This window comes from Ctenopharyngodon idella, chromosome 6 (assembly GCF_019924925.1).
Source record: "Ctenopharyngodon idella isolate HZGC_01 chromosome 6, HZGC01, whole genome shotgun sequence".
Classification (NCBI taxonomy): Eukaryota; Metazoa; Chordata; class Actinopteri; order Cypriniformes; family Xenocyprididae; genus Ctenopharyngodon; species Ctenopharyngodon idella.
Genome location: NC_067225.1, coordinates 9,199,421 through 9,221,788, shown reverse-complemented (window position 1 = coordinate 9,221,788; position 22,368 = coordinate 9,199,421). Strand labels below are relative to the sequence as shown.

General features: G+C 37.8%; 1 protein-coding gene across 7 annotated transcripts; it reads left to right on the top strand.

The window, feature by feature from the left end:
• The first annotated feature begins 1,336 nt into the window (after positions 1 to 1,336).
• On the top strand, positions 1,337 to 21,570 carry marchf7 (membrane-associated ring finger (C3HC4) 7). 7 transcript variants are annotated; one of them, XM_051897657.1, is made up of 11 exons: positions 5,931 to 6,042; positions 10,676 to 10,872; positions 12,586 to 12,747; positions 13,242 to 13,398; positions 13,525 to 13,701; positions 14,323 to 15,412; positions 17,043 to 17,212; positions 17,743 to 17,846; positions 20,031 to 20,132; positions 20,315 to 20,363; positions 20,765 to 21,570. In XM_051897657.1, exons 2-11 carry the CDS (start codon positions 10,690 to 10,692, stop codon positions 20,860 to 20,862), a joined length of 2,292 nt encoding a protein of 763 aa, XP_051753617.1. In that variant the 5' UTR covers positions 5,931 to 6,042; positions 10,676 to 10,689; the 3' UTR covers positions 20,863 to 21,570. The 7 variants fall into 7 exon arrangements, with proteins under 7 accessions (XP_051753613.1, XP_051753612.1, XP_051753617.1 ...); XM_051897656.1 differs by having other exon boundaries at positions 12,586 to 12,756; XM_051897653.1 differs by lacking the exons at positions 5,931 to 6,042; positions 20,315 to 20,363 and adding an exon at positions 1,337 to 1,439 and having other exon boundaries at positions 12,586 to 12,756.
• The last annotated feature ends 798 nt before the right edge of the window (positions 21,571 to 22,368 follow it).

Here is a 22,368-nt window from a genome sequence, read left to right as displayed (position 1 = left end):
AATGCTAATAAGCTAATATCTAGCTAGCTAGCAAAAGGACAATCCAAACTTTTATATTTAGTACAAGTTTTTAAAATATTACATTATTTTCCATGTTTTATAGCGGTTGTACCGAATGACCTGATGTTTCGGGACATGCGTATGAGCAAGAGAAAACATGAATTTTTCATATAGTTAAGAGAGAGTTAGTTACTTTGATTCACAACCATGTGGTCCTGTGCAGGTGTCTGAATGATGTCACATCCTGTCACATGATATTGACCGCATGACTTGATCCAAAATGGTCCTTTTATATTGGTTACTCCGAATGACATCAGTGAAATTAATTTTTCCGGACATTCCGGACACACAATTTTAATACTATTTTGCACTATGTTGATATATGATGTTAGAAAATCATGCCAGAATAAATAATATATACATTTATTACATTTTAAGATATTTTAATTACAAATGAAATGGCTGTATTGGCCTTTGGACGGTTAAACCAAATGACATTTTGACACTTCAAAATCTTTAAAATACCTTTATATGCAGCAAAATATAATTAAAACCTTTTGGGTTCAATAAAAGAGATCTAGTTGTACTACCTTACATACTTTGGATGTAATATCTTTGTTTTTTATTATATATATATATATATATATATATATATATATATATATATATATATATATATATATATAGCCGTTTTATATTTAGAAGATATAAAAAACTGTCATTTTGGCTTTAAATGAACATTATTCATATTACAGTGCAGCTCAGCAGATGACGGATTATTACATCATTCATTACCAGAATATAAAATTAAATAAAACAGAATTACATGACAGTTAGCTTGTAAATTTATCAGAAACTGCAACATTATATTTGACTGATATGAATGATAGTCTGACCTTGCTGATGTAAGTGATTCAAATCAAATGCATACAAACTGTCTACTAAAGAAAATAACTCTCATAATGCGAGTCTTTACTTTGGTACTTTGGTTTACATGTGAAATATTCCTTGCATTAATCCACCAAAACAATACATATGATAAGAAAATCAGTTTTGTGACAGGTGCAGTTGACAGCTGCAACACAATAGCCTGTGTTGTATAAGAAAAAAGCAAGCAAATTCATTTTTAAAATAAAAAGTATGCAAAATACAGTTTCAAGGTCAGCCAAGAATATTTTCTCATATGGCAATAAATTAATTTTGCGCCCTGGTCAGTGTGTATAGCGATCATTATCATAATGGCTGCACATAAGCTGACCTTTGACCTATGGATGTAATGTTTCTGCAAAGGCATGAGAACAGATGCTTACCTAATTTTTTCTTCTCTTTACTGTAGGTGCATCATCTCTATGTGGAGAAAGTCTTGTTAATATGGCGGCGATGAGGTAAACAGATAGGAAGTGATGGAGTGGCAGACCCACGGGGGATAACCACATGAGGTGTGACAGACCACTGACATCAGCCCTTGTTCTCTTGCTCGCTCGTTTTCTCTCTCGCCCGCACACACACTCGTTTCCAGGAAGGGGTCATTAATGTGAGGGGGAAAAACGAATCTAATCATGGCTTTAAAATGGAGTATCTTCTCATAGAGATGCAGTCATTCCTAACGGTCAGAACGAGTCAGGCTGCAGATCTCACAGGAGAATGAAGTTTTTAATTCCTCCATTTAAGAGACAAAATACATCATGGTTTGGAGGGAGGACATTTTTAGATTTTATTTGAGAGTAGCTCCCTTAAGTGGTAGCAGAGTTCATCTTAACCTGACCGATAAACTGATAATACGATTCGTTCTCTACAACACACCAGCCCTCTTATAAAACTACAGCAGTGGTTCTAACATCCGTACAGTAGTTAAATGTTCACATTTAACAGTCGTAATTGACATTTTCCCTCGCTCCCTTCAGCAATGATATATCAAAGAGTGCATCAGCCGCCGGAGGAGGAGAGAAAACATTAGGAGGATTAATAAAGGGGGGGAGGAAAATAGATTGAGCGTTCACCAAGATCAGTAAAATAGGATCTGTCAAGCAACCCTGCAACATCCATCCTGTGGAAAAAAAAAAAGACAGAGGTACATTTTCATGGATGGAAGGAAGGAAAAACAGAGGCCAGCCCGTGCGGCTGATCAATTTCCCGAGATTAGCTTTCAGCGGCTGTGCCTGCTTCCATTTGTAAAGATAATATTATTTAATAACCCTTTTGGGTGACTATTTAAATTATCATACTGCCTACAGTGCAAAGCGCTAATGGAAATATTTAACATAAATTCCCTTTAAAAAATGACGCCTTAAACAACAGTTGTAAGAATGATTCTGAAATTAAAGGAGTGTGCATAAATGATTCTCCCTGGCCTTGACGTGCTGTTCTCAATTACATTCTGCTCAACTGGAACAATGGAACGATGCTAGCGTGCCGCTTTATCGCGCATATATATGCGCTGTTACGAATGTCATATGGAAGCTATTTATGGCCACTAGCATCGGTGCCAAGGGCATTGAAAACAGGCATGTTATTGAATCAATTCAGAATGTGCAAAAGAGCAACGATAGATCAGGTAAAGCCCAGGTTAACCACACAAGGATGTTCTCCACCTGAAAAAGGATAGCTTGGCTTTTGTTGTGCGCTTTCAAAGACAGACATCTGAAGATGCAGAGACAAAGCTATAAGCATTCCTTAGTCTTATTCACTTTTAACTTCTTTTTAATGATCTCATTTCAAAACACCTTCCTGCGGACCTCCCCTTTCCTGTCTGCTAACGTTAAATTGCATAATGCCAACTGAACGCTCGCATTTGTTCTCCCTTTCCCTTCTCAGGAAATCTATTTAAATGTTCACGCCAACTGTCAGTCCGCATCAAACCTTGATTTATGCAAAAACAACGTCTGCTTTAATTAGTCATTTCGCCTCAGCGCTGCCTGTGCTCTAGGCGCTGAGCGGGGTCAGACATTCGGAGGAACCTCCTTTTTGTATGATCAAAACTAGGCCATCAGCAACACCGTGATAATAGCCATGTCTCAACACCACAGCAGCATGCGAGAGTGTGTGTTCGAGTGTGTTTTTATCCCCCATGAGCCATCCATCTCCACTCAGCAGGGTGGTTTTGGGTGGAGCTCGGGTAATCACAGCAGTCACTGTACACCTGGAGGACTGGAAAATAGTAAACAACTAACAGGTAGTTTTTTCCCCGTCAGCTCTCTATACTTTCCCAGGCACTCGAGAGAGAGAGAGAGAGAGAGAGAGAGAGAGAGAGAGAAGGAAAAGCAGCAATGTTTGCACAGCAATATTACATTAATCAAGACAAAATTAGCTCGAATACACCACATTATGCTCTTGTACGGGATTAGCGTCCGTGATCTTCAAAACGAAAGTAAACTACACCATGTGTTTTTGCTCGTTTTGGATTGCGACACTTCTTGATTACCACAATCGCAATCACGTAGAGCAAACAAAAGTGGCTGAAAGCTCGTGCTAATTTCATTTCAGATGGAAAATTCACCAAACAGATGCTCAGAAGAAGAGAGCAACTCTCTTGTCAGATGTTGGGGAAGTGCGTGTGAGATGTGAGTAACGACAGTCACATGAATGGGAGGGCAGACAAACTTATTCGCTTCTATTTTGGGGTCTGTGCGCTGCTTTGCTGACTGAAGTGGCATTGTGTCCTTTGTGAAAGCGTGACCCTCTGAGGTGCGTTCATGCGCTGTGAACCTCGGCCAGGAAAAAAGCAGGAGGCTGGAGACCAGGGGCAGGCGTGGGAAAGCGACTGGAGAACGAGCGGACGGTGGAAAAGCAGAGCGGTCTGCAGGCATTCCTTTGTGATTACACATCTGTGGAGAAGGAGGCCAGACATTCTTTCAGCCAATGTCTGAAGCTGCTGACTTCTACCCTCGATCCCTGCTCTATCTGTGAAACAGAAACTCAGCTGTGAACGTTTTATTTGGTGACTGACTGTTTCCTAATACAGAAGCTTGACGCTCTCTGAATCAGCCTCTTTCAACTTTTGTACTCACATTTAAAGTCGCAAAACTCAAGCTCATGTCCTTATTCTTACAATGAGATGTGAGATTTCGGTGCTGGGCACTCTTGTTCAGCGCTTCCTTCCTCTTTTGCGAACATAAACCTCAGAAACCTTCTTTAATCCAGTCATCCACTAGTGGGAGGCCGAACATGACAGCAGACGGACAAGGCAAACACTGGTGGGGGTGGTGCTTGTGTTCCCTCTTTGTTCTGGCGGTGACCTCTTCATTATAGGGCCTTTGTCACCATGTAAGGATTAAGAGTGAAAGAGAGCTCTTCCTCCGCTACTCAGGGTTAAAATCTGCCTCCTAATAAAATGTTCTTCCATATGTGCACATCGGGGCAATGTGGCAGTGATGTAGAACATTTGTTTTAAAGATTTCAAAGCTCATCCTACTCTTTAAAAACAGATTTAAGCAGGCAGTGGTGGACTTCTGTAAAGTAAACCAGTTATTAAATAAAGTAGTTCTTAAGTAACTTATCTCTAGCCATGATCAATGACCCAATTATAAAGAATTAATTTAATATTCTCAAGAAATAAAGGCAAAAGCCTGCTGTTTAATTAATTTAGCTGTTCAATCAAAAAATGTATGCAATTGAAAATGCATTTGGTATCAGCTATCAGTCTTCCTAGACTAAGAAATTGATTTTTTTCTTTCTAAGCTTGCGTGCATGATGACAAATTGTTTGCCTCAGTTAATCAAATATTTGAATACATCTAGTGTATTTTAAGACGTTGTAACTTGCAAACATTTTTGTGTGCATTGTTCATTATTGTCTTATTATCACACTTCGCTATATTTTTAATTACCACAATTAAAGCTTTGAGCAAACACAAGTGAAAGAGTGCAGTCATTACTGTATCAGATGCATTATACCGCCCTCTACTGGACAGGGAAACAAACAGCCGCACATAAAAACCACAATAAATCTTTTACAAATGCCCTTTTGTTCATTTTAGTGTTTCATATACTGGATTGATATGTTACTTTTCTTTACACTGAATGACACTTGACAAAATACCAGTATTTACCAGAATTTTTTTCACATTACTGGCTTTGTATGCCACCTGCAGTTTTAAGTTTTACAACATAACTTTTTTAAATTATTCATTGAACTACATTATACAAAACTGACAGGAAAAAATACAAAATCCCAAGAGGATATACACAAGTAGACAAAACTCTGAATAAAGTATAAAAATAATCATTGAAATAATCACAAATATTTAATTAGGCCTAATATTAATATTGATGTTTTTTTATTCAATGAGTCTGTACATAGGCCTGCTGTTAATGTACAGCCTGGTTTCACTCAGTAGGACCTTAGGTTGTGTTTTCTATTAGAAAATTTACTTTTATATACATTCAGTGTTACCAAAATTATATGTAATTAGTTTTAATATAAGTTTAAATAGATATAATAGTTAATTTTATATATCACATGTGAATGAAGGAGTACATTAAATATATCTTTATTTGTGTTCCCATTTGCTCAAATAGCAAAAGAAAACTCCACAATAGTGTTTTCAACAACAAGAGGGAGGGAGAAAAAGAGAGAGAGATTTGATGAGGGCAGTCAGAAGAGAAAAAGATGTCAATTTTACCGTCACACTCTCACAGCAGCGTTAACTAGTATTTTGTAATTTGATACATAGGTAGTATAATACTAGGTATAATGTCATAAATGTACATAATTTTAAAAAATTAAAATGTAAAAAATTGTTAATGACCGTTAAAACGCGTCATTATAGTTTGTGAAAGGGGAAAGAGGGCGGGGCTTATTTCGCTACGCTGCCATTCACTGGCTAAAGCGGCTGACAATCAGCCTCTGTGAGCGACGTTACGCGTTTCCTGCGGGTGTCCGCTTACACTTTAAACCACGTGACCCTCCCTATATCAACACACGGACGCCATTAATATTAAAGGCAGAGAGACGGAAAATCAGAGGTGAGTTCACACGGAAGTGATGCCAATCGGAGCATTTTTAACACGATGAGATTTGGTGCGCTTTAACGGGTCGCGTTTGGTAAGTGGTAATATAAACGCTTACGGATTACTTGTATTTGTTTACGCAACGAGCTTTATTCTTCTTGTATTTTTGAAGTGTCCTGGCAAACAAAAACAAGGCCTAGACATCTGGCAGAGTGCTGGTTTATTAATGCGACTGACTCCTGGGATCACATGCAACCTAGAGCGTCTAGTTTAACGGGTCAGCGGTGCATGTCACGAACATGTCCTTTTTTAAACGCGTTGGGTTAAATCAGTCTGATTTATTTGAGCAAAAGCTTTTGTACAGGATAAATACTCCGTGTTTACCTCCTCTGTAAGCCATTTGTTTTTTGTGCTTGTAACCCGAGAGCTGTGCTGAGCTAATGCAAATCACTGACATCTCAACAGTTTGATATGCATCAGCTGTGGTTTACAATCATAATCATGTTGTTTGTCCTGTCATGTTCAGACAAGAGCACCAAATTGGACTTCGAGGCCAGAAAGACATTTTGAGAGGTCAATGTTATAAACCACCATTTTGATCTAAAATATCATTTATGAGTCAAATTGAGTCAGTTGACACTTAAAATAGTACAAACTGATGCACACCCATAAAAACAGGAAAAAGCACATATGTGATACTAAACTACATGTAGAAATCTCAAAAAGAGCGAGAGAGAGAAAGAAATGCATGTAGGCTGTAACTTAAATGTCTCCTTTTTTATTATGTGTACTGTCTAGTGTGATTTTGTTGAGTGTACAAGCCTGGGTTTAGTTTAACAAAATGTTCCTGCACCGGTTGCATAATCAGCAAACAAAGCCACAGGGTTTCACACGGGTGTTTAACTTTTGTCGTGCCTTCTGTTACATACACGCCCTCATGTTAATGTTTTTCTTGTTCTTTTTATTCACTTTTAGCACTAAGATGGCTTTTGTGAATGTGAAGTTGCAACGATCTATGAAAATGTACCCCAAAAGTAAATGTTAAAAAAAGTTAGTCATTTTTAGTTCAAACACAAAAGAAGTTAACCAGACTGTCTGAACTTCTCATTTCTGCACAATTAAAGTAAATAAAGACCACAGTAAATTTCAGTCTGTTTCTTGAACTAAGCTGTCATATTTCTTTAGAATACTTGGAATATAGTGCAGATCCTTTTGTTGCAAGAGAGCAGCACAGACATTTAGAGGAAAGTTTTAAATGATGCAATAAATGCATCCCATCAAACTGAATGGCTTGGTACAATAAGTGTCCAGATACTTTGAGGCCCACTGTATATGTTCTCAACAACATTCTGGATCTAAATCAGTATACATTTCAAGCACAGGCTTCGGCCTGCAACATTCCCTGTCTCACTTGCTCTTTTTCTGCCTGACACCTGACTGAAGCAGTGCTTTCGTGCCTTGCCTTCAGGTTAAGTTTAGCTGTGTTCTCACTTGGCAAATGTGATTTGGAAAAAGCTTGACATACAGCAGAGAGCTTTCATTGCAGGAAGGTGCTATTTTGATACTCTACAGTAGAGAGGGGGGTATTTATAGATGAAGGGTGCAGTAGGAAGATGTATATGGAGGTTTACAGAGGGGGGAAAAGTGGGTTATGATATAAAATGTATGGACCATGTCTACCAGACTAGCTGTGTATTTAAGGAAGACAAAAGTGCCAGTGGCTTTTGTCCCCAGGCTTATTGATTATTGGTAATGTCAGGTATGTGTGATTGCGCTCTGAGCCAGTAAACTGATTATTACCAGTGTGTTTTTGTACAGTTCAGCTCCTATACACTTGATGGCAGTAAAAACATTCATCAGGTTCACATTTTTGCTGTTTTCACTCATACTTCATGACTTTAGAATGAAATAATCCCTCAAGTACTAAATTTATTCCCCCTCATGTTGTTCTAAACCCATGTGACTGACGACACATGGAAGGATAAACTTCTTTTTTTTTCTTTCTTCAATTAAAAATTAAAATTGTCATTGACTCACCCTCATGTCGTTCCAAAACTATAAGACTTTTGTTGATCTTCAGAACACAAAGATATTTAAAAAAAAAAAAAAAAAATCTATAACCAGAATTTGCATGCTTTAAAAAGACATCATGGAAATATTCCATTCCGTTTATAAATAAATTGGTTTTATCTAATTCTTTTAAAGGACACATCATGATTGATTTATATGATGTACAGATTAAATTTAGGCTCTTTGATCGTTGCATCTATGTAGAGGACATCAAATATGGTAAACAGAAGCTCAACAGTACTTGACTCTTGCAAACAAACCTCAATGGTTCTCACGCGTCAAACGTGTTTGAGCTCACATTTTCCATTTTTGATGTGCTCTATGCATGTGCGTTGATCTATCTGTATATGCAGTTAAAATCTGTTTATTATATAAAGTGATCGTGCCCCTTCAGAAAACCTGGATTATACAGCTCTGTATATGGATTACTTTTGCTATATACATATATAATATATATATAATTTTTTTTTTTTTTTTTTTACCGTTTAAAACATGCAAAATTTGCTTGTGTGGACTTTCAATGAATGGATTTGATGGGATGGGATTGGGGGGGTGGGGAGTGATGAGAGAGTATTAAAAATAACTGCGTGAAGGCACGGAGTTGTATAATGTCTGTTGCATAATCCAACATTTTTTTTCTGGGTAAAATAATTAAATACTTGCCAAAACAAGATGAAATCTGTACAAAATACAGCAGGGCTCAACAATAAGGACAGCGTGAACAACACTTGGGACAGTTGACTGAACTGTCACTGCCCTGACCAGGCCAGTGCTGCATCTTCATGAAAGTTTATCCTTTTAAGCCTTGCGAATTTAAATATTCAAGTACAAGATGTGAAAGCGAACATAATTCTACTCGCTGTGTGAAAAGCTTTGTGTGCGCACACAAAGCTCTCCCGGAAATACTGAATGAAGTTCTCTTTGCTGCTACTAATTTGCACAAAACTATATTAAAATGCCCATATTGGCAAGTATACTTGTAAACATAGTTGGTTATGTCTTAAACGGGGTTGCCAGGTTTGTGTAAACAGTGTAAAAGTAGCCCAATTCTGCAGGCAAACTTGGCAACACTGGTCTTAAATGAACATAAATAGTTTAGAAATAAACCTCTTGTGCATCAATATATTGGATCCATGCAGCTCTTAAAGTGACAGCAGCATAATATTCCTGCTGCGCTGCTGTCTTTTTTTTTTTTTTTTTTTTAATGCTACTCAAACAACCTATATCTATCTCTATATATATCTTTTATTGCTTTACCCGAAAACCGTTAGACCTAGCTGAAAAGCACTGTTCATTTCATATGTATCTTTGTTCTGTATTTATGTTGGCCTGTTGAACGTTAAATGGATCCAATCCATGTTCAATAGAATTTTTTTCATGATGCAGCAAGAAACCTGCTAGTATACCTTAAAGGTTTAGTTCACCCAAAAATGAAAATTGTCATCCTTTCCTTAACTCACTCTCATGTCGTTCCAAATAAGACTTTCGTTCATCTTTGGAACACAAAAGAAAATATTTTTAATAAAATCAGAGATTTTTGTCCCTCCATTGACAGCTACTCAACTACCACTTTGAAGCTTCAAAAAGTTCATAAAGAGATCGTAAAACTAATCCAAATAAAGCGTTTTAGTCCAAAGTCCTGAAGAGACACGATCGCTTTATATGATGAACAGATTTAATTTAGGCTTTTATTCACATATAAACATTCATCAATGTACACATCAGTTATGATAAACGGAAGCTCATGCTTGCTTGATGTGCGAGAACCAATGAGGTTCATTCTCGTGTGTTACGCAGTTTGTTCTCGCATGTCAAGCAGGTTCGGTTGAGCTTCTGTTTATGTTCGCTGATCAAAGCTATTGTGTCTCTTCAGAAAATTTGGACTAAACCACTCAATTCATATGGATTAGTTGTACGATCTCTTTATGAACTTTTTGAAGCATCAAAGTGGTAGTTGTGTAGCTGTTAATAGAGAGTACAGACTGGCTCAGATTTTATTAAAAAAAAAATCTTCATTTGTGTTCTGAAGATGAACGAAGGTCTTAGGGTTTGGAACAACACGGGTGAGAAAATAATTACAGAATTTTCATTTTTGGTTGAACTGACCCTTTAATGCATGTGTTTTTTTCACTTAGCTAATTTAAAACCTGATCGAAACGGTAATCTATTTTAATGACAGAAGTTCAAATAGGAGAGCAAATGACATGTCGGTATCAGAATTGGCCAATAGTTTGTTAAAATTGGTATCGTATTGGCCAAAAAAAAACTCCTATCGGTGCATCCCTTTTAAAAAATATCTTTGTCTTCCGAAGATGAACTAAGTCTAATGGGTCTTGGAGCATCACACTGTGCCAATTTGCTTATTGTCCATTACCATGTAATTGAGTCTGAAGCAGTCAAGAAAGTAAGTCATACAAGTTTAGAGCTTTACCATGTTGAGTACATGACAGATTTTCTTTTCATTTTTGGGTGAGCTATTCCTCTAAAACCGTCATACTGCTGGAGGCAACTTGTAATGCTTGACAGGTAAAGGAAGTACATGACAAAAGACATGCCTGGAACATCTCATTACCAATCCTGTTTTTAAATGGAATTTAGCGGTGACTGCTGTCATGGGTATGCGGCTATAACGTTGTGTGTCTCTCTCTGTCTCTCAGGGTACAGTTCAGAGATGGATTCGAAGTCTCGTCGGTTTCCGTTTGCTGTCTCCAGCTCTTCCTCGCTGTCATCGCCCTCCTCCCTGTCTTCCTCATCTTCGGCGCTCAGTGCGAGTCGGCTCTATGGCAGAGGGAGCGTCTTGGGAAGAGATCGCTATAGCAGGGACACTTCTGTCAAGCTAGACTCAGACTATCAGGTATTACAGTGACACATTCATTTCCATAATGTTTATGTTCACTCCCACAGGTAGTGTAGCTTAAGTCTCTTTCTCTAGATCTCTAACGTCACCTCTGATTCATCAGCCCCTCCTGCTGATCCAGTCACCCACAAATCCATATTTTATTCCTGCATCACGCAGTGTAGTTAAAGGTGTGTTTCAGGTTCAATACAGGTTTTGTAGTTCTGTTGACAGCATCTGTAATAACTTTGACTCTTCCTTTTAGATTGAATGAAAGTCTTTGCGGGCAATATTATGTTCCATATGTTGATTATCCCTCAGTGATCTGAACAATGTTATGTTTTTTTTTTTTTTTTTTTTTTTTTTTTATTACTCCTAAATATCTTTTGTAAGTTTAGTTCTTTTATAAAAATGTTTATGCAAAATGTACATATAATTTGGAAAAATGCTGCAAAATTCAACACAAGTAGGGGCAAGTAGGGTTGCAAAATTTCACCACATTAGTTTGGTATAGTATGTCAACATTTTATATTAACAACTTAGTTTGTCGCACAAAAATATTTGAAAAATTAGATATTTCAACCAGTAAAGATAGTCATGAAAAGTTCAATTTCACTGTTTGAGCTTTTAAATACCGCAATATTCATATCACACACATTTTGAATTACAAATATGATGTAGTTTAATAAAATGATTTTAGTTTAATAAAAAAAAAAAAAAAAAAAATTGTGTACCATTTATTGGTTAAGATCCATTGTGTGAGAACAGTAGAAAAAAGTTTGACCCTTAATGCCCAGCGTTGCATTTTTGCTACGCTTAGAAAAATGGTCTCAAATTTCCATACATTCAGAGTTTCAGGGGATGTAAGCCTTAACATAACTAGACATATACAAATAAATTTTTAAAAAGTTAGACATCTAATACTTTTAAATGGATACATTTGTTCCAGAAATGTTCAGAATTGTATGCTAAACTGCTGTTGTGATACATTTCAGAGTGTCAGCTACTGTTAATTGTAGTGTTTATGAAAATTGGGTAATTAATTGCTTCACACAATATATATAGCAAAATATTAAGCAAAGGGACTGTGACTCTTCCTCTCACTGTCTCTTACTTTCTCTTCACTGTGTAAGTTGATTTGTTTTCTCCACTCGTTCAGTCAGTAAACCTTCATGAAGGTTCTAGAAGCATGAGAGAGGCACTATGGAGATCGGTGTGCTCGCTTTATTAGCATCTCATTTTCCTCATGCTGCTGGGGCTGTGGAAAGATCTTCGTGTTACACTTCCTTGGTTCACTGGGCTTTTTATAGTGCACACTAGATTCCTGGCCCTGGTGCATCTCGTCAACCTGTCAAGGTCTGTCTCGCTAGATAAAGTTACTGAAGCTCCCAGAGATGTTTTTGACTCTCCAGAGTGTTTTTTGAAGATCACATCTGAGAATTTGGCTACATCACTGCATTAGCCAGTGTTGAAGTGGACATTAAACAATGTTGGCCACCATCAGCTCATCCATATATAGTTTGCCACAGGGGATTTCTCATCATAACAAAGCAGCAAACCACCCATATGCTTTTAGGAAGGAAACTATGTGCAGAGGTTTTGTGGTTGGCTGATTTAGTCTGAATCTTGGCCCATTCTGATGTAGAATAAACAGTCGTTGAATGAGTCAATAATTGTTTAGTCTCTTCCTGTCACATTTACGTTCTGACGTCCACGTGTTGTGTGTTCCAGAGTTCCCGTTTGCTGAGCTCACCAAGAGGTTACAGTTCAACTGAAAGCCGTCACTCCAACTGGAAGCTCTCTACTCCTATCTCCCTTTCCTCTTCTTCCTCTACATCATCTTCCTGTGATCGATCATGGACAGAATCCACCAGTGGGGAAAGAGGCAGACTTGTAAATATTGTGTGTATATTAATATTGTAAAAAAAAAAAAAATTGTGTTTTTTTTTTTTTTTTTTTTTTTTTTTAAATAATAACAGCAATTTATTATTAATAAACCAATTAACTAAATTCTATAAAAACTGTTTATTATAAGGATTATTATTACTTTTCGTCTCCCTCCCTCATTTTAATGGTTGTGGTGTTTTGAACCATGAGAAAGTGTCTAATGCTTGTGCATATCTACAAGACTGGATGTCTGAAGTTCTTTTAGTTTTATAAAGTGCCAAAATATGTGCATTTAAATATGAAATTTGTTGCTGTTATAATGAACGAGTCATGAAGCATTACATTTCTGTATGTAAACAACTTTACCAAAAAAATCTGATTTAAGCAGAATTTGGCTCTTTTGCAACCTGAACGTAGCCCAAGAATCTCAGAAGCCGTTTAGCAAAAAACCCTGATATGTACGACATCTGACTGCCTGTGTTTGTGCATTTGCATTTCAGACAGACTCTGAGAGAAGACTGGGAACCTACTGTGGACTTCTTGGCACATCCCAAGACAGCGAGTCTAAAAGAGCAAAACTTTCTTACACAAATAGAGCAGGATATTCCAGATCCCCATCCACATCTAAACCTGCCAACTCTTACTCTACTTTAGGAAGTATGTGACAGTAAAAAGTATTTGCAAACAAGTGGCTTAAGTGTCCAAATACTGTAACTAGTTAATTTTAAGCATCTTTTCAATGTATAGATATATGGTGGATTAACACATTGATCTTATGTTTAGATTCTTCATGGAAAACCACCATTAGTCCTTTGTCTAGATCATCCTCCTCATCATCATCCTCGTCCACTCCATCAGAGGGTCCTTGGGCCCGCAGGGATTTGGAGAAGAGGGGGGATTCAGGACTGACCTCACTGGGGGAGTCTAGTTACCGGCCTAGTGGACTGACATCTTCACTGTGTATGTGCACACACATACTTACTTACATTTTATACAGATACATTCATCCACTACCACTCCAGTCCACTTCTTTTTCTATGGTTGTTTCTTTCTCTAATTGGTTCTAGGCATAATTGGATGGATGAAAACTCAGTCAAATGAGTTAAATTCATCTATTTTTATACACGTTTTGGGATATTGCCTAAAAAAGCTGGATGAAAATTTTATCTGCATTTGAGGTTTTCAAAATGCTTGTTTTAGCTTTTATTATAACGTTTTTATTTTATTTTATATTCAGTGAGTAGACAAAAAAAAAAAACCCTGAAAAAAATGACTCTTGCTCAGACAAGAATATCATCGGACCAATATAGATTAGAAGCATCTCATATGTTGCTCTGGTCATCTGACCATTTCTGTTTTGCCCCAGTTTGCACCACAAGTGACCGTATTACTATATATATTTTTTTTTTTTTGAACACATGGGACTGAAACGCAGCTTTATTTGCAAATATTTTTTGCAGATTTTGTATTTTTGATATCTCGAATATCTTGCCATTTCGTCAAACATCTTACGCCCTCTTCAGTATAATGCATACGTTTGTAGCCCATTATGATAACTGTACATTTCTTTTTGTGCTTTAGACCGTTCAGAGCGTGTTACATCCACCTATGCACAAGGTGCTCGACCCAAAGAGAGCCAGTACTCATCCCACAGAGAGAACAGTTCATCTAGTCGCCGTATCTCAACCGAGTACCTCCCCTCTCCGCTGGAGCGCAGCTCCCACAGGCCGACCACATATTACCAGTCTGGTCCGTTCTCTCGCGATACACCACGCTCCAGCTCTAGCTCCACCAGAACCTCCACCTCTGTGTCGGACCCATCCCACCTCTCATCCTGGAGCTCCACCCCTTACACACCCCTTAATGGCTGTAGCTCCAGCCCACCTTCATCTAGCCCCGCCCCCACTCCACTTCCTGCTCAGAATGGCGGCGACTCAGATGGCAGGCGAACAACCAGGCGCCTGCTATCTCGACTTTTCTCCCGACGTTCCAGTCAGGAGTCAAACTCCACTGCCAGCTCTGCCTCTGATTCAAGGTCATTTGACTCGAGCCCAGATGAAGCCCTGCCCTCTGAAGCCCCTCCTCCGGTCAGTAGAGAAAATTTGGAAGCAGAGCTGAGGAATTCGGATCCCGTTCAGGCATTTTCATTCTTGCGCCGACGCGGACCATCTCTCGCTCCCGTCCAGGAGAGCGCTGATGTAGAGCCGGAACAGGAATCGCTCAGGCCTCAAGCGGGCCTGTCCTGGCTGAACTGGAACCGCTGTACCCCACTGTTCTCTCGTCGCAGGAGGGAAGGGCGTGATGAAAGCGCCCGCATGGGCCCTCATCGTTCACCCCAATTCCCTGACCGAGATGGCCGCAAAACGCCTGACCAGGGCACGCATTGTGAAGATGATGACGATGATGAAGATGAGTCCTCAGAGGGCGCTACAGCTGCACCCTCTGCTGGAGCCTCAGGTCTCTCTGCATCGCTGTTGCAGGACGGAGCCCGTCTGGCAGGACGGAGCCATGGCATTGGCAGGGTGATGACCAGCCCGCTCTTCCGTATGCCTGAGAATGTAATAATTGGTGTGGGGGTAGGAGCAGAGAGGAGGAGTCAAACTGAGGAGCAGGCAAAAGACAAGCCCGCCCCCTCCAGAGACCCAGAGAGACTGCGAAAGATTCAGGAGAGGTCAGAGGGCAATTTTGACGATGTCTAGTTATTGTGTAGAATGTTCCGTTTGTGTGCGTGCGTTTTAAAAAACATTACTGTAAATGTGCGGTCATATTAGCGAAATTTTGTATGGGGGGAAAAAAAAAAAAAAGACCATTGTCAATAGTGTAGTGACGTATGCTTCCCACAGAAGTCACTTTCAAACCAAGCAGCTTTCTGTTGGTCAACACGGGGAAATCTTTCACCCTACCCAGATCGCGTAGATTATTATTGAAATAACTGAATATTATCCAAGGAAATTCGCAGAACAATGGGAAATCTGAACGCGCATTAAAGACCCGTTCACACCAAGGACAATAATGATAAAGATGTAGTTCTAAAAATCATTCTAAATATAGAAGTATAGCAGAGTTCACACCACAACTATAACGAGAACGGCACACAGGAACTGTATCGTTGGAATTGCTTTCAGAATGATATTTTCCAGCTGATAATTGATTAAAACAATGACAGCCAATCAGAATCCATTCCGCTCTAAAGAGCTTGAGCATTTAAAGTGGCCTGCAGCGCACGCTTATGATAGACAATGATATTGTGCACTGGTGTGGACGCTGTTATGGTTATCATTCTTTGTGTGAACGGCCTTAACTGAACGGCCTGTACGGTAGTTTCACTCAGTAATTCAAGATGGCTGACATGGCAATTGTGGTTGCGTCCCAAATGATGCACTTATACACTCTGCACTTGTACCCTAATGTACTTATGCACTATGTACTCATCCATGTAGTGTATGAATTTTGAAAGTTTTTGTCATTCAACATTCGAGTCTGATTTCCACAACCCCCCCTGCACTACTCTCACTATTTATACTTAAACGCCATAGAATAGTGCATAAGTACGTGAAATGGGACGCAACTTTAGATTTCTGTACATGCGTACGTACTTTTTAACATTTTTCAAAAATGCTGTTCAATTTCAAAACCATTATTGAGTGCATCTTTCACAACAAAAAATTGGGTTAGTTGAAAAACAGTGGTATGAAATGTTCTAGTGTTTGTCTTTTTGAATATATACAGATCAACATAATGATTCAAAGAGAGGGTTCAATAATAAGGCTTTTTTCCCCCCTGCTGGTCCAGTCAGATTTAAACTTGCCCTGTTAACATTTTACATGCCCCACTATAAATATAATACACTTTACATTTTACTATTATGGTCATAAAGAAATATATATTTCATTAAACACACATTTTTCTTTAATAAAAAAAATGTACATTTAGTTTTAAATTTAAAAAAAGGAAAATACTATAAAATATAATGTAAATAAGTGATAAATTATAGCTACAGCTAAATAAACTCATTAATAGACATTGATGCTTCCATCACTCTCACAAATCCTCCTTGCAAATGGCAGCTAGATAACATTAACAAAATTAGTAGATTTTACCAAATTTGATAGCATTTAAATTTATAGTACATAAATACTATATAATCCAACTAATATAATACAATGTCAACACTAATCTTTGAATCATATATGATTGGCTTGGATCTAAACTCTGCAGAATTGGGCACACTTGGTGTAGCAGGAGTTTTAGCACAAGTTTTAGTTTGCTGATTGTAACCACACCCCCTTCTTACTTTTTAGCCTTCTCTTGGAGGATTCTGATGAGGAGGAGGGTGATCTGTGCCGAATCTGTCAGATGGGGGAGCAGTCGAGTTCCAACCCTCTGATCGAGCCCTGCAAGTGCACCGGCAGCCTGCAGTATGTGCACCAGGACTGCATTAAGAAATGGCTCCGCTCCAAAATCAGCTCTGGTATGGTTGTCTTTTCCTGAGGGCAGAAATAAACTAGGTGTTTATATAGTGTATTTTCATTTGTTTGATGTGCATTGAGAAAGAAACTGCTTTCAAATTCAGCCTGACAAGGGGGATTTGGAGTTCATTTCCTGTGCTGTGCAAGGCTACTAATGCATAACACAGTGTGAAAGCAGACTGATCAAATACACAAATGAGATTCTTCCTGTCTTGTCATTTTCATACTTATTTACTGCACATATTTTCAAACCTTTGAAGAACATTTGAGATTGAGGTGGTTTCTAGCCCTTATAGACAAATACTGTGGTTCAGTTCTGAATGTTTTGTGCATGAATATGGTAAAGTGTTTACTTGGAGGCGTAGATTGCTTCAGAGAATTCTGTGGTTCTACCATGTTGCTTTTGGAAAATGTACAAATAAAATGTGGTTCAAAAACTCATTGAGTTTATTAATAAGATTGGAATGAGGCTGCTCTTTTTTTTTTTTTTTTAATATTGGTATTCAGCCCATATATCTGCTTTGATACACAGGTTCTAACTTGGAGGCCATCACTACCTGTGAACTTTGTAAGGAAAAACTGCACCTAAACATTGAGAACTTTGACATCAATGAGCTCTATAGATCTCATGAAAGGGTAAGTGCATCAAAACAAGATACAAGCACATTGTTTAGCTTACTTATAAGAAACATACTTATGTGATATGCATGCATATAAGAGTGATCTACCAGTGCATTTGCAAAGTTATGATTTTTAATGACTCTGATGAACAAGAATTATTACATGAAATTAAGGCCTGTTCACACCAACATGAATATGATGAGTTTTGACACTGCTCATACTTTTCCTGGTGTTAACAATGTGTCCTGGGTATTCATACGTTGTCATTTCACAACTGTACATTTCTAAACCCTGGGTTAACATGCTTATTTGCGGTGTCAGTGTCATTGATTGGACTAACGCTGCACACGACCCGTTTACATAAAGGCTCTAGCAGTGCGCGTTCTCGTATTACACTTTGCCGACTGTACTATCTAGTGTTTTTGTGAATGGAATTTTCAGACTATAAAGGTATGAATGAAACGGTCTCTTCACTCCAACTGACGTGTTTTGCATCGCATTGAATCTTTATCCATATCAAACGCTGAAACAACACTTTATACAATGCAGTGTTTCTGTGACTCTGCACGCAAGGACTGAGGCATGCGATTGGTTGTGGGCATCTAATTGTAACGTTCTAAGTAATACAGCATTGTTTCACACTGCACATGATTGGCACCGCAATGAGGGCTTAACACCACAAAAGTGGTCCTAACCCTTAAAACGCAGTGCTAACCCACTTCTAAATTACAAGTGGGTAACATTCCTTTACCTGGGGGTTAAAGGGTTAGTTCACCCAAAAATTAAAATTCTGTCATTAATTACTCACGATGATGATACTTTTTATGTGCAAAAAACAAACAAAAATAACAACTTCAACAATTTCTTCTCTTCCCTGTCAGTCTCCTACGCTGTTCATGTAGTAAACACAGTGCAGCGCTTTCGGGTTCTACGTCAGAACGCTGGCTCATTATTGGCTGACACTGATCACGTGAGCAGCACAACGCATGCGTGTGATGTTGACGCAGGAGCTGGTCAGTAATGACCCAGCGTTCTGACGTAGAACCCGGAAGGGTGATTAATGACGGAATTTACATTTTTGGGTGAACTAACCCTTTCACTACATGAACAGTATAAGAGACTGACAGGGAAGAGAAGAAATTGTTGAATAAACTCATTTTTGTTTATATTTTTGTGCGCAAAAAACATCGCTTCATAACATTAAAGGGTTAGTTCACCCAAAACAGAAATGTCATTAATTACTCACCCTCATGTTGTTCCAAACCTGTAAGACCTTCATTCATCTTCAGAACACAAATTAAGATATTTTTGATAAAATCTGAGAGGTAATTTTGTTGAAAGCAACAAAATTACCACATTCAAAGTTCAGAAAGGTACTAAAGACATGGTTAAAATAGTCCATGTGACTACAGTGGTTCAACCTTAATGTTATGAAGAAATTGTTGAATAAAGTCATTATTTTTGTTTTGTTTTTGCGCACAAAAAGTATTCTCGTTGCTTTGTAACATTAAGGTTGAACCACTGTAGTCACATGGACTATTTTAACCATGTCTTTACTACCATTCTGGGCCTTAAAAGTAGTAGTTGTGTTGCAGTCTATCGGAGGCCAGAAAGCTAACAGATTTCATCAAAAATATCTTAATTTGTGTACCGAAGATGAACGAAGGTCTTACGGGTTTGAAATGACATGAGGGTGAGTAATTAATGACAATTTTCATTTTTGGGTGAACTGTCCCTTTAAAGGCAGAGTTTCAGTGATGATGATAACCTGTGGTTAAACGCAGTGTGAAAAGCCCTGAAGAGTTGCATGCCATCAGTGCAACAGACATATTAACAGAAATGTTTATTGCACCAAATTTTCACACCAAACGCTCATCTTGGCGTGAACAGACCTTTAAGGGACCATTCACACATGAAGGTTTTTTTTTTTTTTTTCTCTTACTTTTAACTTTGTACTTTTAAAACAGTGTTGTGTGAGATGCTATTAAAGGTGTGAGATGTGAGCACAGTGGTCAAACATGTCCATCTAGCATGTTTGCATCATAATTTGTTCTGTGTCAACTAGAATTTGCTAAAAATTCCCATCACTATTGATCAGACTCTGAACATTTTGAACAGTTAAAAGACTTTAAGCAAGTAATGTTCACATCTGTGTGTTATGACTCATATTTTTAATTGTTTGTGTGTTGTATTCCTCAGTCAGAGTACGAGTTCATCAGCTGTGGGCTGTACCTGGTGGTGCTCCTGCACCTGTGTGAGCAGAGGTTTTCTGATGTCCTGGGTGCAGTCAATGATGCTGGGGTAAGCCTTCCACATCTTTCCTGAATTACTTTGTTCATTTTCTTATCTGTTAGTTCATGTCCGAGTACAGTACAGTACTTTGGCTCGTGTGACGCGTCAGCAGCTCCACACTATATAAAAGTGTTCATTGTAAGCCAGTGTTGTGATTTGAAAACCAAAACGTTCTCCCCTCTCTCGCTCAGTTTTTCAACTTGGCGAGAACTCTACATGAACACATGGACAATCTTGAAAGTACGTTATGACTTCTGTTTATTTTGGTACTGCACAATAAAACCTCTAAATCTTGTTAGTTCATGTATATAAAACTTTACATAACTTCTTTAAATGCATTGGTAAGTATAGATTATAAAACCAGTGTTTGTTCTAGTGCTGGTAATAATTGTGCAAAATTGTATACTTGATTTTATATGGATGTAGTTTAAAGTGTAAGCAAATGTTAAGATTTGTTTGCATGGCATTTTACTACATTTATTTTTTCCACTAACATATAGTGAGTCATAATTGGCTGTTGAATGCCTTGGTGTTAAAAATGCTTGTTTGCGTTTAATTCTGCATCTGTCGCTTTTTTCCCCGTCCCTCCTCCCTTTCAGGTTTTTAATGTTTCTGTTTGTTTCTTATGTTCGGACTCACAGGTTCATATGCAGAATCTGATGAAGATGAGGCGGAGGACAGCAGACCGTCCATTGACTTCTGTGACTTGGAGGATGATGAGGAAGAGGAGGAGGTTTAATCGGTTGGCAGGGAGGAAGGAGGCGTGGCTTAGCAGTTCGTCTCTGTCTTCTCCCACTTGATGTTTTCAACCTGTCTCCTCCTGTTTGAAGTGACTTTAGCCAATGTCTGATTGGCAGCGTAACCACTGTCCCTAGCCTATCACAAGGCTTTCATAATATGCAGATAAATCAAGTTTATGGGAGCTGTTTGGATCCTTTTATGATTTTTCTTTTTTTTTTTTTTTTTCTGTTTTGCATCAGGTTGGTGAGCACTCTAAAGCTTTATTAAGTTTAAAAAAAAAAAATGTCCGGTGAACTGTTGACCACCATGAGTGCTTTAAATAACTATGCTTAGAAGCTGGTTTGGGGAAAGAGAGGATCTTGGAAGATTCGTGCTCTTAAACTGGTGGAGTTGAGGAACGTTCATCCGCTCATTTATACAGTAGGGCTGCTTGAAAAGGACATGATGTTTGGTTTCAATATCTTGATTTTAAAAAATAAATAAGACCCTTAATTTCCTGTTTTTTGTTTTTATGTTATTAATACACTTGTTTACTTATTTGAGAATGGGTGAGTGAGAAAATGTGGTCACTTTTCTTTCAAGAATTTCTCTTTACAAAGGACCTTTTCCACAGTCTGTTTGTATGTTGTACATTGTACATTAAAACAATGTAATTCGCTTGAATTATTACAATAAAATGGAGGTATTGTGATGCCTCACAAAAATCTGCTCTCTCTTTCAGATGTCTTGCAGCTAATGAACAATAATTCTGTTAACTTTGTGATATTATGAAATTATATTTTCATGACTGCAGGGTACCATACAGCACAGGTTTGTCTTGTAATGAGATAAGTGGGATTGTTTTTTTGTTTTTTCATTAACTTTCATATTTGGTATTTATAGTTTTGATGACTTTAATGTTGTAAAACGTGGAAAGTAGTATAATTACAAGGATACACAAATATACTTTACAATATACATTATAAACAAATAGCATGTGTATTAAATATAAATATATAACATTTATACACCTTTATATAACTACTTATACTCAGTGTTGGGGAAAGTTACTTTTAAAAGTAACGCATTACAATATTCCATTACTCCCTAAAAAAATTAATTGCATTAGTTACTTTTTATAAAAAGTAATGTTACTTTCACACCAAAAAGTGAAATGAATAAGCCTCAGGCTGACAGAAAAGCATATTTACACCTGTACAGTAGAGGGTGCAGCTCAAACAAACCTTTCAGCTGTGTTGCCGTCCTGGATTGAAGAATAGGATACAGGGAAAGGAAGTTGTTACTTATTTCTAAATCTAATCTAAAGTAATTTTTGCTTATTAGTATGGTTAAATTAGATCATTGAAGGTCAACAGCAAAGACATTGGTTAATAAAGTGAGATTAAATACATAAAGTATATTTGTGTAATTTAATATGGTTAATTATTACAGGTTTGCATAAAATTCTGAGATTGCATTTCAGGTTTTTATTCATTTTGAGGAATACTGAATATTTTTTATACAA